This window comes from Fragaria vesca, linkage group LG2, assembly GCF_000184155.1.
Source record: "Fragaria vesca subsp. vesca linkage group LG2, FraVesHawaii_1.0, whole genome shotgun sequence".
NCBI classification, from domain to species: Eukaryota; Viridiplantae; Streptophyta; class Magnoliopsida; order Rosales; family Rosaceae; genus Fragaria; species Fragaria vesca.
The window spans coordinates 26,697,252-26,720,095 of NC_020492.1; the positions used below are offsets into that span (position 1 = coordinate 26,697,252).

Genomic DNA, 22,844 nt, shown 5'->3' on the forward strand with positions numbered 1-22,844 from the left:
AAAAANAAAAAATAATATATATATATATCAATCCGGATCAGAGGAGGACGTCCACACGCCTTAAAGTGCGGACGTCCCTCCGTTCGCCACCGTACAGCGCCGGCGAGGGCGCGCCTCCACCCCAGCGGACTCCAGTAGCGTCTCCAACCACTTTCCCTCCCCGGCGAGTCCGGTGTTGCTGCAAGACCCTCCACACGTTGCTGCAAGACCCTCCACACGTTTACTGGTTCATTGGTGCTGTTAACAGTTCCACACTAACATATCATTTCAATGAGATTGTTCAAAGAAACCTCCATTCTAATATTAATGTTGTGAGGCCTAGTTAGTAGGGAGTGTGCAAATGCAGGCGGCCACCATTTTCCTAATACCAGTAACATACATATTCTCTTATCCGTGTAGTGTTTCACAGTTACAAATATAAGGATTATTAAATATGATTATTTTTTCTTAGCTCAGTAAATGACGGAGGCACAACCTACAACGGTAAGAAACAATGAGGACAAACTTTGTCATCCCATCATGGATCTGCTATTGTAATACCATTTCTAACTAAAGATATAAGGTTGCACAAAGATTAGAAAACGATCTTTGCGTTCCCGTTTCCGAATATATAGCACCAAGTAGCATATAAGAAGTTGAGAAGAAGACATGGTAACAGATGAACAAGTAAAAAGGACTCTGCACAGAGAAGGAGCTTTGCAGCATATTTATGAGACCACTGCCTCCACAAAATTTGACAATGGGACCCAAAAATTAGAAGAATTTCTGTGTTCTCAATTAACTTTTCACAACAAGAGAAGCATGACCCAATTTAAGTATCCTCCACAACCCTCAACACCGAAGAGACCCATCAATCTAATATCTTGGTATTTATATATCTGAGACCTATGGATATAACGAAGAAAAGAAAACAAAGACCGAAATTGAGCTGTTCATGTCCCTAACTAGACAAATGACAATTCAGTTCATGAAGATCCCTGCATATTTTTGAACTCAACTTCATCGAACTAGAGTTTTGAGTTCAAATGCATCAAACCCTGTTTGAAGTCTAAACTTCTTGAGAGACAAAGTCCTTATAGTCCAACTAAACCGTTTCAGTCATAATAAATAACTGGTATTCACATATGATTCCACTGAACCTCTAGAGTTCACCAAATGCTAAGATATACCTGGAAACAGAAAATCCAACCTTGGCCACGCCACACGGCTCGTTTAAGCCTAGCAGCTTATACATAGACACAGTTACCTAATTGGATATACTAACCATCGGACCATTGATTTTATACCAACCACTCAGTAATGCACTCTTGACACCCATGCCCGAAATTAATCCCAATAGCAAGACCAAAACACAACTGATACATGTAGAGCTTTGACTAGCTTATGATAAAGGAAGCAGTAACAGATTTTCATGAAAGTGGAAAGAAAAGTGAGTTATACATACCCAGGAGCTCAATACGCTTGTAAATCTCCCTCATGTCCGTTCTGAGGTCGTTCGAGTCCAATTCTTGGTCCTTGGTGTGTGGATTTTGGTTGTTTCTACCCATTGGTCTCGTAGAGGATCGCCCTCTTTCGTCTCCTCCCTTGTTCTTGTGCATCTTTCTTAACCGGTTGGAATAAATTGGAGGGGAAAAGAGAGACCGAAGTGGATATGGAAAACGGAGCCCTGAGAAGCTCTTTGGTTTGCGATGCCGTCCAGAGCCTACAAGCAGAACAAGTAGCGAAACAAGGTTTCAATGACCTGTCGCGGAACGACGCCGTCTCGGCAATTCTAGAAAACAATAATTAGCTAGGACAGAAACCCCAAATTATTTTTTTAACCAGAATATAAAATCATTTATATTAACCAAAGAAAATGTAGGGATACAATATGAACGTGATCCACCCTCACATGCAAAATTGAGAAAGTTGCTCGATTTGTACGTTTAGTGTCAATCGACTAAGATTGAGCAACTCTGAGTAGGGAAACAAAGTTGCTCGGAAGTTACCCGATTGACAATAAATTTGTGTTATTCCTCTCACTTCCCACTATTATCGATAACACTTGCTTACATCCGACGAACTCCATCTCTATTATTGCAACGTGCTTATGAATATAATTAAGTGGTGTGATTTCACTATTGAAATTTAGGGATCAATTGTATCAAAAATAAATAAATTTTGGCAACAATTCTAAAGTGTGAATGTGACAATGGGAGTTAACCAGATCTCTCACATATTTAGAGAAGCCAATATGATTGCTGATGCGCTTGCCAAATAGAGTGTGGATCATGTCATGGAGCTTATTATCTTTGACAAGCCTCCTCCTTATGCTGCTAATGTTTTTATTGATGATCTTATTTCTGTAACTCGAGCCAAGTGAGTTTCGTGTTCTAACTTTTAGCTGTGTTTTTTTATCTTTTTTAGCTGGGCCATTAGGTCCCCTGTAACCAAAAAAAAAGTGTGAATGTGACACTAGTCCTACAGTAACACACTAACACTAGTCCTACAGTAGTCCTACAGCAGAGGGCAGAGGACCTAATCTTCTCCAGCCATCAGATACCCAATATTTCTCAAAACCTCCAAAACGACACCCTCAGACATTTGAGTGTCTGTCTCAACCCTCCGCCCCTCTCTCTCTCTCTCTCTCTCTCTCTCTCTCTCTCAAAACATGAGCCGCACGGAAGATAATTGGTTCTTGTCCTCCTCCCTATTCGGCGCCGCTTCCGCCGTCGTCATCACCGGCCTCCTCGTCGCGAAGCCCAAGGACCCGACCTTCGACCTCGTCTCCATCGACCTCACCTCCTTCAAGTTCAACCTCCCTCTCCTCGACGTCGGCCTCGTCCTCACCGTCAACATCACCAACCCCAACATCGTGCCCATCCACTACTCCTCCTCCACCATGTCCATCTTCTACAAAGGCGCCCTCCTCGGCTCTGCTGACATCAAGGCCGGCTCCCAGTCCGCCAAGTCCTCCAAGGTCCTCCGCCTCCCCGCTCGTCTCAACGGCCTCCAGCTCGCCCACCACGCCGCCAGCTTCGTCGCCGACGTCGCCAAGAGGGAGATGGTGCTCGACGCCGCCGTTGATATCGCCGGTGCCGCCAAGGTTCTGTGGTGGGATCACAAGTTCGCGGTCCACGTCGACAGTCATTTGACCGTTGATCCTTTGTTTCTCGACGTCGTTGAGCAGGAAAACAAGTCGGAGTTGGATCTCTTTGTTTCTTGAGAGTTGAGATTCGACATTGATCTGGGACAAATCACAAGTAGTCTTTTTTTTTTTTTTTTATGGTCTGAAATCACTAGTAAGTCTTTGTATTTCAATTGTTGGTCGGTGTAGATTTTGTTGAAGTAAATTGTAACTTGTAAGCTCTAGCGTCTAGGTGTATTGTTGACACAACCACCAGGTCAAAAGTCAGCTTGATTAATATTCAGCTTGATTAATATTCAGTGTATCTTTTGTGAGTTTGATTGCAGAAAGAAAACAAATTAACGGTTCAATGAACCCTATCGTATAGCTAATTACACCTTATCACTTGATCACGAGGATAAGAACAAGTCTTCAACAGATAAGGATTTCCTTTCCTTTCTAGGATTTGTTTCATAGTTTACTTAGAAAATAAGGATTTGCTTTCTATAGGCCCTATATATATGAATCAACGAAACCCCTACCTACTAATCTACCTCTTCTTCTCCGAACCCTAGTCCCCAGTTAGTTGTCTACGCAGTGATCTTTGGCACAGGAACATCTATCTTTCTCCGCCGATGCCGAAAAGAACACGCGATTCCTCCTCTCCGGTAAGGAAGAAAACGAAGGTGGACAGAATAAGCAACTTACCGAGTGATGTTACGCACAAAATTTTGTCACATATGCCGATCAAGGAGGCAGGGAAGACAAGTGTTTTATCACGTTACTGGAGGTTCCAATGGTCTATGCTTCCCTCCCTTGAGTTTGATCTTGGCAATGACAGAGATGACCCCTACGATGTGGATCACGTTCTCTTACTTCACAATGCTCCCATACACTCTTGCAAGTTCAATGCAGAAAAGGTTTTTATTGAAAGATATGATTTTGACCGATGGATTCTTCATCTATCAAGAAACCCTATCAAACGGTTCATACTGAATTGTTATACGCGTGAAGATGGTAGGAAACCTTACGATGTGTCTTCCTCTTTGTTTTCTTGTCAAGATTTGACTCATTTAGAGTTGAGCGATTGTTGTCTAAGACTCCCGGGGACATTCAAAGGCTTCAGAATGTTGAAGAGCCTTGCTGTTAAGAGAGTTACCGTGCTCCAACCTGATTTGGAAAAACTGATTGCATCTAGTCCTTTGCTTGAGAGATTAACTCTCTGTTATTTGAAGGACATAACCGGTCTGAAAATTGACGCACCCAATCTCCAATTCCTCAAACTTCAAGGAAATTTGCAATATTATGTTGAACCAAAGAATACCTTAAACCTTGTTCATGTTTCACTTGAGCCAAAACGGGCTTATGGGAAGTGGCACAGATTGCTCACAAGCACATCTTCTATAAGAGAACTAGAAATTTCGCTTCGCTCTTTGGTTACCCAAGAAAATGAGGAGGCAACCTCTTGGGATTTCCCCAAACTGCAACGTGTGAAAGTAACCTGCTTCTCTTGTGCCAAGTCTGAAGTAGACTTCATTAAACTTCTGTTTTTAAGCTGCCCTGCTCTCCAAGAACTAGAAGTACTTCCAGTTCAGCCAAAAAAACAGGTACGATTAAGGAGAGAAGAAAACTATCATTTGTCATACAGTACCCAACTGCGACTATTGCAAGTGACCGGCTTATGTGGTGATAACTTAGAAATAGAACTCATCAAGTTTCTGCTATTAAGCTCCCCTGCACTTCAAGAATTACACATTTTGTTTAGGAATGAGAGAAGCAGCAGGAGGATCCGAAGATTAGATGATGATGATGATGCTTTGGGAGACCGAGATTGCACGTTCAATCAAATGCGATTTATGAACATTAGGGGCTTTTCTCATGCCGATGATGAAGTAGGTTTCATCAAATTTTTGCTTAGCCGTTCACCCATGCTTCAGCATTTAACTCTTCAACCTCAGTCTGCCAAAGTTTCTTGGGAAGTAAGCAAGTTGTTGAACGAGATCAAGTGCAACTTAGAGTTGTTGGACCCATTAAATCCGTCTGATGACTACTCCTCCCGAGCTGCTGCTAGATCTAGATCCCCAGATTATTCTGGCTACGATTCCTACGATCTATATCTATATAGAACTAGAAGAGAGAGAAGATATAGGTCCCCCACCCCATTTTCCGACTCAGACTCGGACTATTATTGATCCATCATCCATGTATCAATTGTATAACCATGTCATGGTATGGCAATTTTTTTAATACAGATGAAGAACCATGAGATGAAGAACCATGAGATGTTTATCAGACACTAAAATCCTCAATTGAGGTGTAAATCTAAATCTTATTAGTTCACGATCATATGAGTCATATCTAAATCTAAATCTACATTTTTTTTTTTTGGTGAGAAAGGAATTCATTAAAAAGGGCAAAGCCCAAAACAATACACAGACCAGAAAAACTGCAAAACCCAAAGAGAAAGAAGAAGAAAAACTGAAGTCTTCATCTCAGATTCTAAGAAAAGAGAATGCAGAAGGACATCAGTAACAAAAAATGGAGGAAACCAGAGATGGCTTCCAACTAAACTGCCATCGACGGTGGACATGGCAAACCGTCGTTCCGGAGTACATTCGAGAGAGATGAAGGTGGCCGGTTGACCCATCGGTTAAGACCCATCATCCTTTTTCCAAGCAAAGCTGCAGCATTTGCAACTTGGTTTGCTTCACGGGGAATCCAGTCCCAGGTAATGGAATTGAAAAATTCCTTCTTCCATTTGATATCCTCAATAATCTGAGTAATCTTCCAATTCTTGCATGTGCTAGAAGAGTTGAGTTATGTGATTATACTTGGAGAATCTGAGTGAACAATTACATCTTTCAGTCCCAAATCCAAAGCTACATTAACTCCCAGCAGTATTGTCGTGGCTTCAGCAGCCTCTACAGATGGCAGAGAGGCTTGCCCATGAGCCCCTTCGATACAATCTCCTTCATGGTTACGGAGAACTACTCCCAGACCCCCATTATTCTCATCGGACCAGGCCGCATCACAATTAATAGCAGTCACTCCCTCAGGAGGGTGAGTCCATTTCAAAAGTCCATCGCTCTTTGTTTTCAAATTTTCGTTGGAGCAGGTGTAGATGAATTCAAAGGCTGACATGATTCCCTTTTAAAGCACATAAATAGGAGAAGGTGCTTTCTAGATTGACCAGCAAATAAAGCTAATCAAGATACCGCACCAAACCCTGTCACTCTTAATGTTGTGTTTCATAATAGAATCTTGCAGTCATTTGTCTAAAGTAGTAACCTTTCTCTTATCTACAAAGGAGACCCATACCAAATTGGGTCAACCCAATGGCATAATAACAGGATGTGATCGATTGACTCATCATAATCACCACATACCAAACCTAAATCTACATTCTACACTGCCTTCATGAAAAACCACAGTTCTTAAGGAACAAAAAAAAAAAAAAAACTAACTCATTAGGTGTGAACAGACACTACTCCCACGGCAGAGGACCGAAGGCTAATCTCCTCCTGCCACCTGTCCCCCTCCAATATCTCTCAAACCTCAATACTCTTCTCTATCTCAAAACCTCTCTGGCTCTCTCCACCGCCCCGAACATGAGCCGCAGGGAATCGAAATGGAGCTGGACCCACGCCCTCGTCGGCGCCGCTTCCGCCACAGCCGCCTTCGGCCTCCTCTCCGCCAAACCCAAAGATCCGACCTTCGACCTCATTTCCATCGACCTCACCTCCTTCAAGCTCAACCTCCCTCTCCTCGACGCCGACCTCATCCTCACCGTCCACGTCACCAACCCCAACGTGGTCCCCATCCACTACTCCTCCTCCACCATGTCCATCTTCTACAAAGGCTCCCTCCTCGGCTCCGCTGACGTCAAGGCCGGCTCTCAGTCCGCCAACTCCTGCAAGCTCCTCCGCCTCCCCGCCCGCCTCGACGGCCTCCAGCTCGCCCACCACGCCGCCAGCTTCGTCGCCGACGTCGCCAAGAGGGAGATGGTGCTCGACGCCGCCGTCGATATCGCCGGTGCCGCCAAGGTTCTGTGGTGGGATCACAAGTTCGTGGTGCACGTGGACAGTCACGTGACAGTTGATCCTCTCTTTCTTGATGTCGTTGAGCAGGAAAACAAGTCGGAGTTGGATCTCTTCGTTTGTTGACAGTTATGAACCGACATTGATTTTGGGATGTTTCAGAAAGTACCAAATCTTTGCATTTCAATTGTTGGTGGTTGTAGATTTGTGGAAGCTAGTAACTTGTAAGGTACTGATGCTACATTGCCGCCAATCAATTCTTTTGGTAGCTAAGGGCTAATCTTTCCATCAAAATTGAGTCCATGACCCAAGAAACTTGGCTTTGCATTAATCCTCTACTTTAATTAGCCAGTAAGCTTCAATGATCGAAATATTTGGTTATTCCTTGATGATAATTTGGTGTTTCGTACTTTTATTGGTCTTGGTTAAATGACTATATATGTCATATGTGTGGTCTGATGTATGTTCTGCTACTCCAAGTGCGTTTTCCATTACAGAATCTGATGAAAATAATGAATCCAAAAGAAAGTCTTTGATATCATGTTTTACTCCTTTACAGAGCCGAAATCAAAGTAATTTATTCGTTCTCACAAATAAACTACTGGGTTCTTTCAGTCCATTTCTTTCATTATGCAATGGAAATAGAGTAAGCAAATATGGAGTTTATGATATTTAGACATCCTCCTCTACACAATTTTAATTGATTTTACCATTTCAGACACAATGGGGAAGGGGAGAGTACAAATTCCTTCATTTTCTCCCTGGATAAGAGAATGTTTAAGAGATGAAACTATAAGATAGAAGTCAGGAGGCTTGATATGTAACTGTATTCATCAGATTTAGTTGCGGCAGATCACAAGCACATTAAGCTGCCATTTTCCTCGTAAACATTTAGGGTGTGCCCAAAATACATCAAAGATGTTCAGGAATTAATCCGAGTAGACATGTTCATGTACGTACGTGTTAAAATGAGTCCACAGATAGGCAAACATAACTTTCTCAAAGTTATAACCTCAAATTATGCTCCATGATCATTAGAGGAAGGCACAACCTTAATTCTAAACCATTCCTCTTCCAGAATGCTGGACTTTGATGCTATGAACATTACTGGATTAACCTGAGTAATATCTCCAATTAATATTATGCAGGTGCACGTTGCGGTCGATCTTTCATTTGTGTATGAGAGAGAGTTAGTAGAGAATGTGGTATCTTTGAGCTTGATGTGGAATGGTGTGATCATTTTTCGTCTGCATGTCTCCCCATTTCGGTTGGTGGAGACGTTCTTGAGGCCATGGCTTTCGCCTTTTGGTTTTGTTTCTACCTTGCAACAGCAGTTGTTTGAACAAGAGTAATCAAATTCAAGTAATCTCTACTTGTTTCCGGGTGTCACTTCCAAAGTTCCATTTTCGTTGGCATGGACAAGAAAATCTACAACACCAAAAGATAAGAGGTGCGCGCAAAGATTCAGTCTCTGGACTCAGATCATCTAGCAAATCGAATCACTGGCTGGCAAGTATAGCACAATGTAATCAAGGCACTATAATGGATGGAACATAACAAAAACCCAATAGCAAAGTGATTTGGTCAAATTTAGTCTACGCCTATTATTACCTTTGGCACCATTTTATTGATAATCCTTGGATTGATGTAAACCTAGATTGACATTCAAGTAACTCCAAAACGAGTATGTAATCCATTTTTCTTCTAGACATGATTTTAGGAGATAACCAAAATAGAGGCAGAGAAACCAGCACCACCCATCCCTTATTCCAGTCCAACCAAGACAGATACCCCAAATCAGCACCCATCATAAATAACAGCAACAACACCATTTGATTTTTTCAAATCAACTCACCCTCATCCCGTGCCCTCTTTTCTCTCTACCATCAAAAACGCATCCTCCATATTTCTTTCTGGAACGACCTCTCTCTCTCTCTTTTCTTTTCTCTCAAGCAACATTAGAGCTAAGCTAGAATAATACTGCAGAAACCAGGCACGCCATGGCTGCCTGTGGAAGCCTCCAACACATCTTTGAGACCCCCTTGTCCGCCGAGAGCCCTAGACTGCTTGACCCCCTCTCCTCATGGAACAAACTTCAACCTACCAAACCCATCCACAAGTCTTCCTTCACCGAGATCTTCGGGGAGCTTCATTTCAATGATAATTCTCCAGTGTCATCATCATCAGCTTTACCTGTAGTGCCAAGATCCTTCTCATCATCCTCTTCGTTCGAATTGGGTTCACAACCCAAGATTATTGATGGCAACAAAAATGAAGGGACTGACCATAAGATCAACCCCATGTCAAACGAAGCATCTTTCTCAGGCACAGACAACAAATACAACAGGTCTCACAAAAGTAGTGACAGCTTTTCATCAATGAATTCAGAAAGCTTGCAACTGTGCACAGAGGGGCTTGGTTTTGAGAGCTCAGGCGATGTTGAGGACACGAGGAGCAGCGACGTGAGTGAAGAATGGCAAAATGTTCAAGAGAAGTTTAATTTCACGACAAAGCCATGTTTTATGGCAACATCAGATAGTCATTTTTTTGGACATAGGAAAACAAGGAGTGCTGGTGTAGGAGGATTCCCTCCGCCAATTTCTTGCATAAGCAAGAGTGGGAAGCCTTGGGTTTGCTTCAAGTCTTACAGGCACGATGGCAGGTTTGTCCTCAAAGAAATAAGAATTCCCACCCAGGAGTTCCTTCATGCATACAGAGAAGGTGGTCGGCTCAAGCTGCACTTCATTCACCACGAGGACGAACAGATCCTCAGTGAGGTAGAACGGGAAGATGATGAGGATGATGCTGATAATGACGACGAAGAAAATTGTGAGGATGACGATAACGATATTGATGATCAGGAAGAAGAAAATGGACATGAACATGCAGAAGCTGCATGTGCTGTAATTGAAGGAAATGAGGCAAACACTGGAACCTGCAGTGCAAATGAGGTCTAAGGTTCTTCATGATAGGTAGGAATAAATTTCAAGGTTGAAGTGATGTAGTATTACAGTAGGGGGTTTCAAGTATTTTGTCATTCCTTCCAGAGAAACATGCAGATTTTTCTTTCGTTGAAAAGAAATATATGCAGATAATTAGACACTAGAAAACGAAGAAATATGGCTTTCGCCAATTAGAGAATAATCTCTCTTTCTGCAGTGAACTCTTCGAAATAGATTGTTTTGCCTTCTTTTTACAGTGTAACAATCAGAGTCAAAGCATTAGCAATCTCAACCACATCATATAGCTTTATTATATTTATTTCTTCAATTATCCAAATACCATATAGCACTACATGCAGGCCAAATGCTAGAGAGAAGTACACCCAAACGGCTAAAAGAAAACGGTTGCAAACACATCCACTTTCTTTTGAAACCACTACAGAAATTAAGTTTTTTTTTTTTAAATTAAAAAAAAAATTAGTCCTAGAATAGTTTTGCAATTGAAAAAGTTTATTAAAAAGTGGCAGTTCTGAGCAAAATAGAGATATAAAGGCAAACTAACTGATAGAAAAGGGCAACCAAACTTTACTCAAAAAATAATTTAAAAAAAAACAACAGGGCAACCAAACTATATTCAAATTTACTGTTTTACACAACTTTACCAGCAGTTCCATAATAACTATATTCTTTTACAAAAGTAACCTGCCTATTGCATTTTGCCAAGATACAGCATTTAGTAGAAAGCTTCAACATCCAATGGTAACTAAATATCAATAAAGGAAAATAGAAGGAAATATCATAGCGATCAAGTGCTAAGAAGCCTCAGTCTAGGGGAATCCGTGTTTCTCATTAGAACCGATCAAACTAAGACAGCTGTGGCAGTGGCATAGCCATATATATGGCATCTCACAAGTCACAACATCAAAGTGAAAATATATACATTAGAAATAGCACGATAGATATGACTAAGATGGCTCAAACAAGCGCAAACAATCTGAGGACATCAGTAGGGCAAGACTAATGAAATAGAAGGATTGCAGTCACTACATGATAAAGAAAATGTAACGCATACATATGTGAATAAGGCTTGAGTACATTTAATAAATCAAAGAACAGATACCATGATCACACAATCAGATCATGACAGTGACACCAAACAAGAAATCCTGCATATATCCAATGAATTCATCACAAATTTCAGATTTTCTAGTCAATGGCTATTAGGTCGGCTTCTTGATTAATATGCTTCAAAATCTAATTTGTAAACCAGAATATCAGCAATATCTGGAAAACTAACAGAATATGACCAATGAGGTAACAATCTGGATATATCCCGAGTTAGTTTCAGCAATTTCATGCATAACTGGTTAAAATTTTCAACGGTCCACAATCTCAAAGGAAAAGAGAAATTCATGAGTACAACTTCACAAAAGTTGAAGTAATAGAAGGTCCCAGACCCTATGTGGTCCAGAAAAGATTCTTAAAACCAGAGCTAGATTATATGTGAGGGCAACGGGAAAAGGGAGACAACAGATAGACACTTCTAGAGATGCTTTTTTAAATTGTCACTGGAACTTATGTGGACATAGGCAGAGCCAGAGAATACAAAGGAGGGCGGCCAATATAAGAAGGTTATAATAAACCTTCCAGTTTAGCTAGATCCCAAACACAAAATACATATAAAGCCAAGCTTTTGAGGGGTGCCATGGGACCCCTTGGTCTGTGTTTAGCTCCGCCTGTGTATGTGGACACAAAGAGAAACTCTTTCCACCAGACACACGGCATAAAAATTTGTCCAAACTCTTTGGAAGATAAAGACTTGATTTATCATGACCATAGGAAAAAAAATGACTTTCTGCAATGCATCAAATACTGGACGAAATGAGTCCACTGTCTGGGGCTCTAATGGCACAGAAGGCCTCATCCATCCATATTGAGTGTGATCAAATCATTCAGCTATGTGACAAGAGAGTATTAAAGTTCTTTTCAACAACTGATTTAAACTTGGTTAAAAAAACAGAGACAACAACAGATTCGTGCATGAAAGATAAATGTACTAGAAGTCGTCAATAGAGGTTTATCTGCTACGGGGATCATACTTCAATTTAGCAATGCTTCATGGACAATATATGCAATGTTTTCCAGTTGATTGCTATTGCAGACTACTAGTATTGCTTCTACCATACACCGGTACGTATATTCCATGTTTCTTCACCATTAGGTCGGTTTTATATACTGAACCAGCAAATGTAAGACATGAGAGTATGCCATACACCTGTGTATAGTTGAATTTGCAGGCTACTAGTAATGACATGTATGCACAGTAGATTGCACACACACATATCAAAAATAAGTTGAACAAGCAATTAATGCTCAAACTAAACCAAAAGAAATAGATGCTCAAATTCAGTACCAGTAACCAAACCAAAATATTTTATGCCGTATGAGAACAAAAGTTTGACATGGAAGACCGAGCAATTAGATTACTGGGAGGGAGTGAGTTTGACATGGTAGGTACTCAAAAGTTTTAAGACCACTTTTCTTCCTCTAGAATAAAGCCAAATTTTTTTTATTCATGATTGGCCAGCAGATATGCAACTGAGGATCCTGTGAGTAATCACTGCATGCTCAATGTACTTCCTACACTTAATGCATGATTCCGATGTGTTTTAAGTACTTCCATTATAAAATACTGCAACATGCATACTACAAGGTAAAGGAAAATAATATCACTATGGGGTGTTCTTGCCATCTAATGTCAGTAGCACCTTGTATAAATCTGGACGTCGATCACGGAATACTCCCCAGCTATGCCTCTTGCATTTGATCATATCCAAATCAAACTCTGCCACTAGTACAGCTTCATCTTTATCATTAGCACCTGTAACAATTTCTCCAGCAGGTCCTGGACATCAAAATGTGAGTTAAAGGATTTCTTTAAATGAACATCCATCAACACAAGATCAGTTATATAAAGGTATCTCCAACTCTGAGGCTGCCGTAAAATGCCTTATAACATACCTGCTATGAAAGAGTTACCATAAAATGTGATCTCACTCTTTCCATGCTCAGTCTCAATTATCTCCTTTCCTATGCGGTTTGATGCTACTACAGGCACCTGAATTCATCAAATCTAGATTAATGTAGGCTTTGTTCCACCATGTTAATTGGTTTTTGGTCTATCACAATCCCAAAGAAGACAACAAACAGAAGTGTTATCCTATACTATGCAATGCTGACAATATTCTGATAGAAGCTCTTAATTAACATACTTTAAGACACAAGGCACATTTGACCCAAAAAAGAAAGGTACACAAATAGTCCAGAACAAATGAGCTTCAGATCTTCAGACAATAAACTGAATTCCAGGTCAAAAGCATATCAGCCAAACTACTAGTAAGAAAATTACCAAATTTGCCCCGGCATGCCCTTGCATTACTCGCCTCCAGTGATCCCGAGAATCAAGTCCTCCATCTTGAGGTTCAGAACCAATAGCAGTAGGATAAAACAAAATCTCTGCACCTTGAAGAACCAAAGCTCGGGCTGCCTCAGGAAACCACTGATCCCAGCAAATTGCTGAAATGAAAATAATGTATTAGCCAAACAAAGTTTTCAGCCTTGCCTTCCCAGAAAATAAAATGATAAGATTTGTTCAACAAATCGAATAGGTACACCAATTTATTTGGTAATTTACTACACCCAAAAAAAGTAATTAGGTTTCTCACCAACTCCTATTTTTGCGAACTTGGTCTGGAAAACCTGCTTGCAAAAAATAGAAGAAGTACCACTTGTTATCAAACATGAAAAATAAATCAAAGCTACCAAAACAGCATGCAAAATAGATCGTAATTGTAGTTCGCACCCACCTTGAATCCAGTGTCACCTGGATTGAAGTAGAACTTTTCCTGGTAGCCTATAGCAGAAAGGTAGTGGTTACTAAAAAAGTAAAAGATAAGATCAAAACGAGTACATAAGGAATTTTGATACCTGGTCCATCTGGGATGTGGGACTTTCTATAAAGTCCAAGATCTGCACCATCTGCATCAATAATGGCTATCGAATTGTAGTGGGCATTGTTTGCCTCTTCAAAAAAGCTAACAGGAATTACCACACCCAACTCTTTTGCAAGTTTCTGCATCCTACAATAATGCAGATAAAAATGTGTAATCAGTTTACTGCACAATTAATCATCCAACTCAATTATTATTATTATTTTCTTTTGGCAAATAAATCAATTAAGAACAAGTGCTACTATCTTCTTTCTTTTTCTTTTTTCAAATATTCCTTTGGATATGTTAATAATGTGTTGCTATCCAGGATGATGGCATACAGAAGGTTAGGGCCTAAATTAAAAAGCGATTTCCTGTGCTTTCACCTAAGAATAGTTGGATGGTTGCTGCAGGGCTTTGCTCGCTGAATGAAATCCTCCCTTTGTGCTTGACAGAAGTAATATCCTTCAAAAAGCTCCTATAAACATTCATCAGAACATAAGCATATCAACTATTAAGGTGTGTGAAGTGTGAACTCAAACATACTTGTCATGGAAAAATTTCTGTAAAAAGCATACTTATCAGTTATCAGGTTGAAGTCCTCCCTAAATTACCACAATTACTAATTTTCTTTTCATTCCCGAAAATCCCCCAAACCTACTTCGCAGACCCAGGACGGAAACTAGGACCTCCTGCCAACTGTACAATCTTTACGAGACAGGAAACTAGCAGATATCTCTGGTTGAAGGGGTTTGAATGACAGAATGGGAGCAAACCATTGGTTTGACCAATTACTAGTTCATAGAGGCCTTTTAAGCTTTTAGCATACAAAAGCACATAACACATACTATATAATAGTTGTAACTAGTATCTTAAACAAAATGAAGATTCATATCAGTGAACAGATAAAAGACCCTTCATTTAATAGTAGCACAAAATTTGAGCATAGAGTCTCTTCAATGCTGTTCTAACTGAACCTTACAGGGTGAGGTGGAAAGATCAGATTTCAAACTATATGCTACAAACTTGTATAATGATTTTAAAATGAATATGTGTTAACATGCAGATTATCTAAAGATTGTAGTGTTTGATGGGTCAGGCAATTTCTGGGTATCAAAAACGAAGCAAAACCATGAGCATGTTTTTGGGAGCTACCAAAAATAACGCCTTGTTCTTTGCTGAGGCTATCATTGTAGGGAAAGTATCGTAGCCCATATAGGACAAGACCATTTAAGAATCCCAAGCAAGTAACTGCAAACTGAGGAGATGAGGAATGCATGACAAATGAAACATGAAATGGAGAAACTGAAATCATAATAGGCTTGATGACGAATGGGTATAAGCAGATGTAGTTGTATGTGTAAGTAAAGAAAATAAAAACCCAAACGCTTAGAAATCTTGGTCTTTCAAAGTTCGCAGGTTCATACCTGTATAAGAATGATGTTTGCACCTTTTGAATGAGCAGCTCTAACCAACCTGAATGAGAAAAGAGCAATGAACATGACTGAAGAAAATAACTGGTCCGGAAAAGGGGAAGGGTAAAAGAAGCACAAATATCAGTTTTGACCCCTTGACCGGAAAGAACGCAAATCACACAACTAAAGGATCTCAAATAAGGAACCAGAAGCTCAAGTATAAATGGATATCGGAAATCAAATAAATAAGCGTGACAGTGAACAAATGTACATCAACATAACCTGCGGAAACCCTTGCCACAAACTTCACCATATGTGGATGCGAGTAAAAGGTATACATTGTGATAGGTGAAACCTAACTAGTCACAAAAGAGAAGCAGAGTTTTCGGGTAAAAAGGGTGACGTAAGCTAAAATTCAAAGATGAGACAGCTTTAGATCAATGAAATCCATGCCCAAAACTACATTTACAGTAGTTAAAGCACAGAGCTTACTTCCGTTATCTCACAGAGTGACTTACTTAGCCATCAAAAGTAACTCCAATCCCTCCGGATACAGATTCGATTCAAACACACAATTTCCTAATAACTTAAACAATTTCATGATTACTTTTGGGTGTAGGTTCTAACCTTTCGGCGGTGGCGACGTTGGTGGCGACGTCGTCGGTGCAAGCGAACTGCAAAGCTGAGACCACCACCTCCCTCTTGCCCTTATTGTTCTCCATTTTGAGAGAGAGAGAGAGAGAGAGAGAGAGAGAGAGTCTCCTTCCTCTCTCTATAAAGGTTGCCTCAGTGGACTCGATGCTCATCTCTTTCGCACCGCTCTTTATATTATTCTTTCTGTTTTCCTAAATTTTTCAATTTAATTTAAAAAAAAAAAAGAATTTTATTTCTTTGAATATTACGATCGAATTGTGATTTGCTAGTTTAAATATTAGTTTAACTTTAGTAGTCGTGTACATGGCTGCATATAAGTCCTTCTGGAGAGAAATGTTACTGATCCTGTAACAAATTGAGAAATGTCTTTGGTTAATATCATTTAGGAAACATATGAATGATTAAATGTTTTCTAGACCAAAAAGAAAAATGGTTTTCGGTTAGTTTATATATAGGATGAATAACTTTCGATTGTGATTTAGATATCAGATATCGTTCCTTTTATGAATGGAATGAAGATTTGTTAATATGTAGCAATGAAATGCAAACGAGATGATCTTCAGGCATGTTTATTAATTTGGAATGGAATTAAGAGTGGTGTAATTGATTACGAAATTGATGAATTCTGGCGTTTACTAACATGTCAAAGTATTAGAATAGATGTGGATCCCACTTACTTATCAGGAATCAATTCCTGATGAAACCCCTTATTCGACACCAAGGGGGGAGATGGGTATCAGAATTAAGGTAATAGAATCAATTTTTTCTTCCCAAAATATCCTCACATAGTTATAATATTTCTAAATCACCCAACCCTAAAAATATATATTCATTTCTTGTAGGGGTATTTTAGTAATCAAATTAGTTTTAGTTCTGATTCCATATGATAAGTAAACAACATCAATCGTAATTAGTTTCATTCTTGTTTTAATTCCTTATGGTAAGTAAACAGTAGCATGGTATGAAATATTCTCATACCGATTCTTGTTGATACCGATAGTTGTTGACACCGATTCATGATAATTTTCATTCCAAGTTAATAAACGTGCCCTTTGTTTTTATGTTTTGGTAACTATTCTAAACAAATAATGAAGGTGATAAGTTGAATGAATACAAAGATGTGTGATTCGTTATATGTCATTTGATGATTGAATAGATGGAAAGCATTTTACAGCCACAATGAGAGTAGCTTCCAAACACCAAACTGGTAAAATATCTCACCAGAAATCCTAGCACAAGTAGCTTCCCAAGTTGGGTACCAACAGAACTCGGTGTGACATTTGCAAAGAAATTATGCCAAGCTAGGTAAATTGCCTGTTAGCTCTTCTGCTCATTCTTACGTGCTTTGTTACTGCCCTCTCCATAACACTAAGTCGAAAAAACTGTGCGAGTTGTAGAAAGGCAGCGTCCCACATCGGAGAAAAGTAAAGAAATGAGTACTTCATTTAGAGCTCTCTTGCCTCTAGGCCACCTGCGGATGTGGGGATAGGAAGTGGCGCGTGTTTATTCCAAAACCTAAACAATTTAGGTAGTGGGGGTCTTTTATTGGTGTTTCCCTCGAGAGGTTAAAAAAAGAAACACCATTCCCTCGAGCGTCATTTCCCATGGTAAGAAACCCCTGAGAGGTTTGAAGGTGGTGCTGCCAGCCCGCACGAGCGCTAACGGTTACTTGTTTCCTCGCCTCTCACCATCCCTCAACTTTTTTTTCGTTTTCCTAGGGTTCAAAATGTCTGCCCTTATACAAAGGGTTTTGTACAGTCGCCCCAAAGTTTCCTTTTGCTTGCTCGAGAAGCTTGCAGCTCATGAGCAGAAGAGCATCCAGAGTTCAAATTCCCCCTGTTCAGCTTCCCTCGTCCTCAGTATTTTTTTGTTTTCCTAGGGTTCGAAATGTCTGCCCTTATACAAAGGGTTTTGTATAGTCACCCCAAAGTTTCCTTTTGCTTGCTCGAGAAGCTTGCAGCTCATGAGCAGAAGAGCATCCAGAGTTCAAATTCCCCTTGTTCAGCTTCCCTCGTCCTCAAAACAAAGAAACATGAAGGCACCAGTTCCCACTCATCCCAGTTCAAGACTATTTAAAGGGTTCCAGGTAGCATCACCACAATGTGGTCATCAAACATGCAATTAAACTTTATGAACATATAAGTTGAACTCACTACTCACTTCTCAAAAGAGGAAAAAGAGAAAATATAAAATTAAAAACATACTCTTAATATCATGCCCGAGAGAGTGTAGCACTAACACCCCACATGAGATGTCTTCATGGTCTCATCAACCCATATTCTCAAAGCACTCTAGTGCTCTTCACAAGGGCATGAAACTGGGATTACAGGGCTCTTCAGCCATATATGCATTCTCACCTGCTCAGAGAATTAGCGAACCATTTGATACCTACTATTAAACAAGGGAGAATATAACAAATAACAGACTCACTCCAAAATTGAGTGCTCTAAAGGTATCCTCCATTATGTATATTGCGGGCAGGGAAAAGAAAGGTTAACATGGAAACAGTGCCTCAAAACTCAACAAAGTATACACGAGTTAGAACAGAAACATTAAGAGTTCATAGTTTGCTTTATTTCTATGCTAACTGAGTGATACTAATTGATGGTTCAAATGTTCCACATGAAATACTTGAACATCAGTCCTGCACTTCTATCTTCTTTTCACTTCCCTTCATATACCATGCCAGGATAGCAAAAGCAGTCACAACACCCGCGACAACAACATAATTCATGTACTTGTCAGTTGATACTTTGGCAGTTGATGCTCCAGAACCTGAGCTTGAGCCACTTGGCTTGGCATCAGTTATCGATTCCCCCGGGCCTGCAGTTGCTTTGTCTTCTGGTTTAGGACCCTGAAGCAAATGAGTCATTCAGCCAAAAAAAACTTGGGGGAGAAGAAACTAGCACCCAGATCTCTTAATTTTCTTTTAAGCTTGGTTACATAATAGCTACTGTGAATCACATGTAAGCTCGAATAGATTATTTCAACAGAAAAAAAAAAAATTTGCTTTTCGGCGATACGTATAGCTATGCTAAATATCACCATAAATATAAGAAATAAGCTCTAGTAGTTCATTGAGCGACCCATACAATAGCAAATTAGGTAGCCCCAAATTGCTACACAGCGACTACAATGCTAAAACCAACCTAAAAATTAAGGAAATAGAGTTTTGTTCCTCTGGGTGCAAGGTGCTCCCGTGGTTCACAAGATATAAAAAGGATTCATGCTTCAACAAAGCCCTCAAAAGTATTTAAAATTTCTAAGAGGTGAAATTTGGCTTCTGAAGACAATATAACATTGCCTAAAGTATCAAAATATAAAAACATTTACAGAGGGGTCATACCTTTCATGCAAACTTCTCTTGCTCAGTTTTCTGCAAAATAAGAAACAGTAAACATAAACAGTCAGAGGATCTATCATGATTGCATTGAATATATGACAAAGAAGCAAACAATGGAAACACTAAGCTGAGAGATATCTTGCACATTTATTCAAAGTTTAACCACACTTGTAAAAGAACATGCTACAACTAGAAGAGAATCCAAGATGCTTCTTACTTTAATAAACAAGATATTTTCAAACCTTGAGTACAGTCTACTGAACTGCTTAAAGGAGAAAAGGTGATGGTTCCACACAAAATCATCAAACCATATTTTACTGCCTTGTGGTTCATACATTGTCAAATAGTAATTTACAATGCACAGGTAAACGCCTTTAATGTTGACAGGGTTAGGGGTTTCTTTTGTTGCTGACAACACTAACAACTCAATTTGGATTACAAAGTTTCAGGTTGATTCCTGTTTTCAAGGCCCAGACTCCTTTCCTTGGGTAACGACTAATGATGATAGTGATGTTGGGCTTGAGGTAAAGGATGGGAGAAGGAAGTAGACAAACAGCTACTTCTTCCAATCACATTATGCCCCTTTTTAGAGGATTATAAAGCAAAATAAGAAATAAAATATATATTAAAGAAAAAAGGAGAGATGTTTGTGATTGATAAGCATGTATTATAGTTTAAAAGATATGAACCATTGAATTCTTATGGACGCAAGGACAAAAAGCCATCGCAACCAGGCACAGGATACAGATCAAGAATATTGTAATCATAAATGTTTGTAACCACAGCATATCGTTGGCTTGTGAATTATGATTACTAGTTATCATGTCTTTAATCATAGGATTTTGTATGCAGTTGTAATCCACCAAACTCAATGGAACTTATCACATAAAGAAAAAAATGATCAGAATGTCCAAAGACTTCCATATTGCTATGCTCCAAATACAACTCTAATTTAAACTTTATATTGCATCGACAGAACTGTTATTAAGAAATGCTAAACTAATTTTATATTTATATATGTACACATAAAAGATGTTATTAAGAAATGCTAGACTAATTATATATATACACAGAAAAAATGTTATTAAGAAATATCGGTATGCAAACTAGGACTCCAGAAAAGATGGAAACATAATAACCTGCAGCAAAAATGCTAATGAATGCCATGTAAATTAACCATAACAAAAACCACCATAAAGTCCATAGTTTATCGTTTGGAACAAGTCTGGTTCTTAGGGTTAACAAGCCGTAGGAATAAGTCCATATATGTCCATGCTAATGAATCAATGCATCTAATTTTAAGTTTTCTACTGCATGCAAACTTTAAATTAAACACCATATTCCAAGTAACTCCATAGTTCAACAACACAAGAAGAATTCGTAATATAAGCACAGCAAGTAAGCAAACAAATAGTTCCAAAGGCCAACATACGAGGATGTATTAGAAGATCAAAAATGTACCTTGATATAAACATTTTCTGCAGCTCTTTCCTCTTCGCTCAATATCTTTCCACTACTTGACATCCTCCGAGAGAAAAACCTTGCATCCATCCTTGATGTCATTGGAATCAGTTATCCAACCTGAAAATGTCATTGTGGATTAGAAAACTATAACGCATACAAGTTGTGATTGTTACATCAATTAGTCAACACTAATACAGCAACAAAGTGTGTTTGGGAAGCAATAACAATCAACAATTTAAACATAGATCTTCCGATTCAACCCAAACCTCTTTAACTAGTTGATTAATCAACAACAAAGCCCAATGAACTAAAGAACAGCCTCTAAATTGATAATAGTTTTTGTTTAGTCATATTCAACTTTTCATATCCATCATTTTAACTTGATATAGTAGGTCCTGCACTCCTGCCACAAACATTAGTACCGTCATGTAGTCCAAGCTCCTTAAATCCCTAAAAAAGAAAATATGGCAGTGAAGAAAAAAAAAACTCCATGGCCTGCCTAATGCATAACTACTCGATTTCGAATCTCCAAAATATACAGAAAACACGATCAAGGTAGCTTAACTAGTATAAAACCTAACAAGCAAGCTCACAAACTTTCACTCCTTCTAAACAGATTCACTTCACGGGCTCATCATTCCAAGAAAATTTACATACATTTAAGTACAAAGAAAATTACCGAACCACAGTCTATAATGATTACACGCAGCAAAGGGAATTAAAATAGTTTAAAGAAAACGACGAATTGAATGACTGGGCTTCAAATTTCATTCACATTAAAAGTGAATGCAACAAATTCTGTGTGATGAACTCACTGATTCAAATTGTGACTCAAAATCCAACTAGAAGTAAAAAGCAAAGAATATCTGAGAATCGATAATGCCTTTAATGCAGTGAAAACAAAAGGAGCAAAACTCCATAGCCTGCTTGATGCATAAGTACTCGATTCGAATCTCGAAAATACACAGAAAACAAGATCAAGGTAGCTCTACAAGCATAAACCCTAACTAACAAAACAAGCAAGCTCACAAACTTTAACTACTTCAAAACAGATTCACCACACAACCTCATCGTTTGAGGAAAATCTGCACACAAATTACACACAAAATCGCAAAAGTACAGTCTAATCATGAAGATATCTAAAGTAGCTTAGAAGAAACAAAGAAAAATTGAGTGACTGAGCTTCAAATTTCATGCACATCGAAAGCTGATGCGACGAAAACGCAAGATTCAGTGGTGAAGTCACTTATTCGAATTGTGAAGCTAAATCGATTAGAAGCCCTGAATATCTGAGAAGAATATCTTTACCTCAGAAACGCTACAACAAAGACTCAAAAAGAGAGAGAGAGAGAGAGAGAGAGAGAGAGAGAGAGAGAGAGAGAGAGAGAGAGAGAGAGAGAGAGAGAGAGAGAGAGAGAGAGAGAGAGAGAGAGAGAGAGAGAGAGATGAATTTGGGCATCTGGGCTTGGAAGGAAAATTTGGAGTGGCAAAGGGCTATAAACTTTGCCCCAATAAGTTTACTTTTTTCCCAAATAGTGTAGTTAAAATTAGTCCAGTTACAACAAAATCTGTAATTAGTTTAAAATTGTTGTTGGAGACAAAATACAATAACGATCTACTCATTTATTGATAGAAAATCTTATTTATAAACATTACATAGAGTCTCCTGAATGATCTAGAACATTTATCAATACTGTAATATATTCTAGTAAGGAAACGATTAGGCCAAAACACATAACAGAATGACAGAAAAATAATTTCTTTAAACACTCTCTCTTGTGTTGTGTGCCTAATACGACATAGCATGAGATGTTGCCTCATTAAAAATTTTGTCAAGTAAAACAAAAACCTCGTGGGCAAAACAAAAGATTTGGACGAAGGGAAAAAGAGCACA

At 39.1% G+C, this 22,844-nt stretch overlaps 7 protein-coding genes across 7 annotated transcripts in view; 4 read left to right on the forward strand and 3 right to left on the reverse strand.

Moving 5' to 3' along the window:
• LOC101305037 overlaps positions 1–1,759 on the reverse strand; it is a 5,443-nt gene extending 3,684 nt beyond the window's left edge. The window contains exon 1 of the mRNA XM_004291541.1: positions 1,445–1,759. Within this exon, the coding sequence (XP_004291589.1) occupies positions 1,445–1,598 (154 nt within the window). The 5' untranslated portion in view covers positions 1,599–1,759. The remainder of the gene's footprint in view (positions 1–1,444) is intronic.
• An 891-nt stretch (positions 1,760–2,650) lies between these two features.
• On the forward strand, positions 2,651–3,451 carry LOC101301173. The gene has a single exon (XM_004293012.1). The coding sequence runs from the start codon at positions 2,651–2,653 to the stop codon at positions 3,203–3,205; it is 555 nt and encodes a 184-aa protein (XP_004293060.1). The 3' UTR covers positions 3,206–3,451.
• A 395-nt stretch (positions 3,452–3,846) lies between these two features.
• On the forward strand, positions 3,847–5,298 carry LOC101301467 (F-box/FBD/LRR-repeat protein At1g13570-like). Its single transcript, XM_004293013.1, has one exon. The coding sequence runs from the start codon at positions 3,847–3,849 to the stop codon at positions 5,296–5,298; it is 1,452 nt and encodes a 483-aa protein (XP_004293061.1).
• Positions 5,299–6,714: 1,416 nt separating this feature from the next.
• LOC101301756 lies at positions 6,715–7,269 on the forward strand. The gene has a single exon (XM_004293014.1). The coding sequence runs from the start codon at positions 6,715–6,717 to the stop codon at positions 7,267–7,269; it is 555 nt and encodes a 184-aa protein (XP_004293062.1).
• A 1,874-nt stretch (positions 7,270–9,143) lies between these two features.
• On the forward strand, positions 9,144–10,100 carry LOC101302043. Its single transcript, XM_004293015.1, has one exon. The coding sequence runs from the start codon at positions 9,144–9,146 to the stop codon at positions 10,098–10,100; it is 957 nt and encodes a 318-aa protein (XP_004293063.1).
• A 2,365-nt stretch (positions 10,101–12,465) lies between these two features.
• LOC101305335 (N-carbamoylputrescine amidase-like) lies at positions 12,466–16,269 on the reverse strand. Its single transcript, XM_004291542.1, has 9 exons — positions 16,117–16,269; positions 15,502–15,550; positions 14,461–14,552; positions 14,073–14,224; positions 13,952–13,998; positions 13,811–13,844; positions 13,495–13,661; positions 13,107–13,203; positions 12,466–12,990 (listed from the first exon to the last, which is right to left on the reverse strand). Exons 1-9 carry the CDS (start codon positions 16,209–16,211, stop codon positions 12,818–12,820), a joined length of 906 nt encoding a protein of 301 aa, XP_004291590.1. The 5' UTR covers positions 16,212–16,269; the 3' UTR covers positions 12,466–12,817.
• Positions 16,270–18,781: 2,512 nt separating this feature from the next.
• Positions 18,782–21,037, reverse strand: LOC101302332 (uncharacterized protein At2g27730, mitochondrial-like). Its single transcript, XM_004293016.1, has 2 exons — positions 20,948–21,037; positions 18,782–18,997 (listed from the first exon to the last, which is right to left on the reverse strand). The coding sequence occupies exons 1-2, from the start codon at positions 21,035–21,037 to the stop codon at positions 18,782–18,784; spliced, it is 306 nt and encodes a 101-aa protein (XP_004293064.1).
• Positions 21,038–22,844: the final 1,807 nt, after the last annotated feature.

Bases quoted from the DNA above. Each gene is read 5' to 3' on its own strand.
- LOC101301756 (XM_004293014.1), top strand. From the start codon at position 6,715: ATGAGCCGCAGGGAATCGAAATGGAGCTGGACCCACGCCCTCGTCGGC.
- LOC101301173 (XM_004293012.1), top strand. From the start codon at position 2,651: ATGAGCCGCACGGAAGATAATTGGTTCTTGTCCTCCTCCCTATTCGGC.
- LOC101305335 (XM_004291542.1), bottom strand. From the start codon at position 16,211: ATGGAGAACAATAAGGGCAAGAGGGAGGTGGTGGTCTCAGCTTTGCAG. The intron at 14,553-15,501 runs GTATGAACCTGC...GAATGTTTATAG, and splicing joins CAAACATCATTCTTATACAG to GAGCTTTTTGAAGGATATTA. The intron at 14,225-14,460 runs GTGAAAGCACAG...GCATTATTGTAG, and splicing joins AACCATCCAACTATTCTTAG to GATGCAGAAACTTGCAAAAG.
- LOC101302332 (XM_004293016.1), bottom strand. From the start codon at position 21,037: ATGGATGCAAGGTTTTTCTCTCGGAGGATGTCAAGTAGTGGAAAGATA. The intron at 18,998-20,947 runs GTACATTTTTGA...CATTTGCTTCAG, and splicing joins CAGAAAATGTTTATATCAAG to GGTCCTAAACCAGAAGACAA.
- LOC101301467 (XM_004293013.1), top strand. From the start codon at position 3,847: ATGCCGATCAAGGAGGCAGGGAAGACAAGTGTTTTATCACGTTACTGG.
- LOC101302043 (XM_004293015.1), top strand. From the start codon at position 9,144: ATGGCTGCCTGTGGAAGCCTCCAACACATCTTTGAGACCCCCTTGTCC.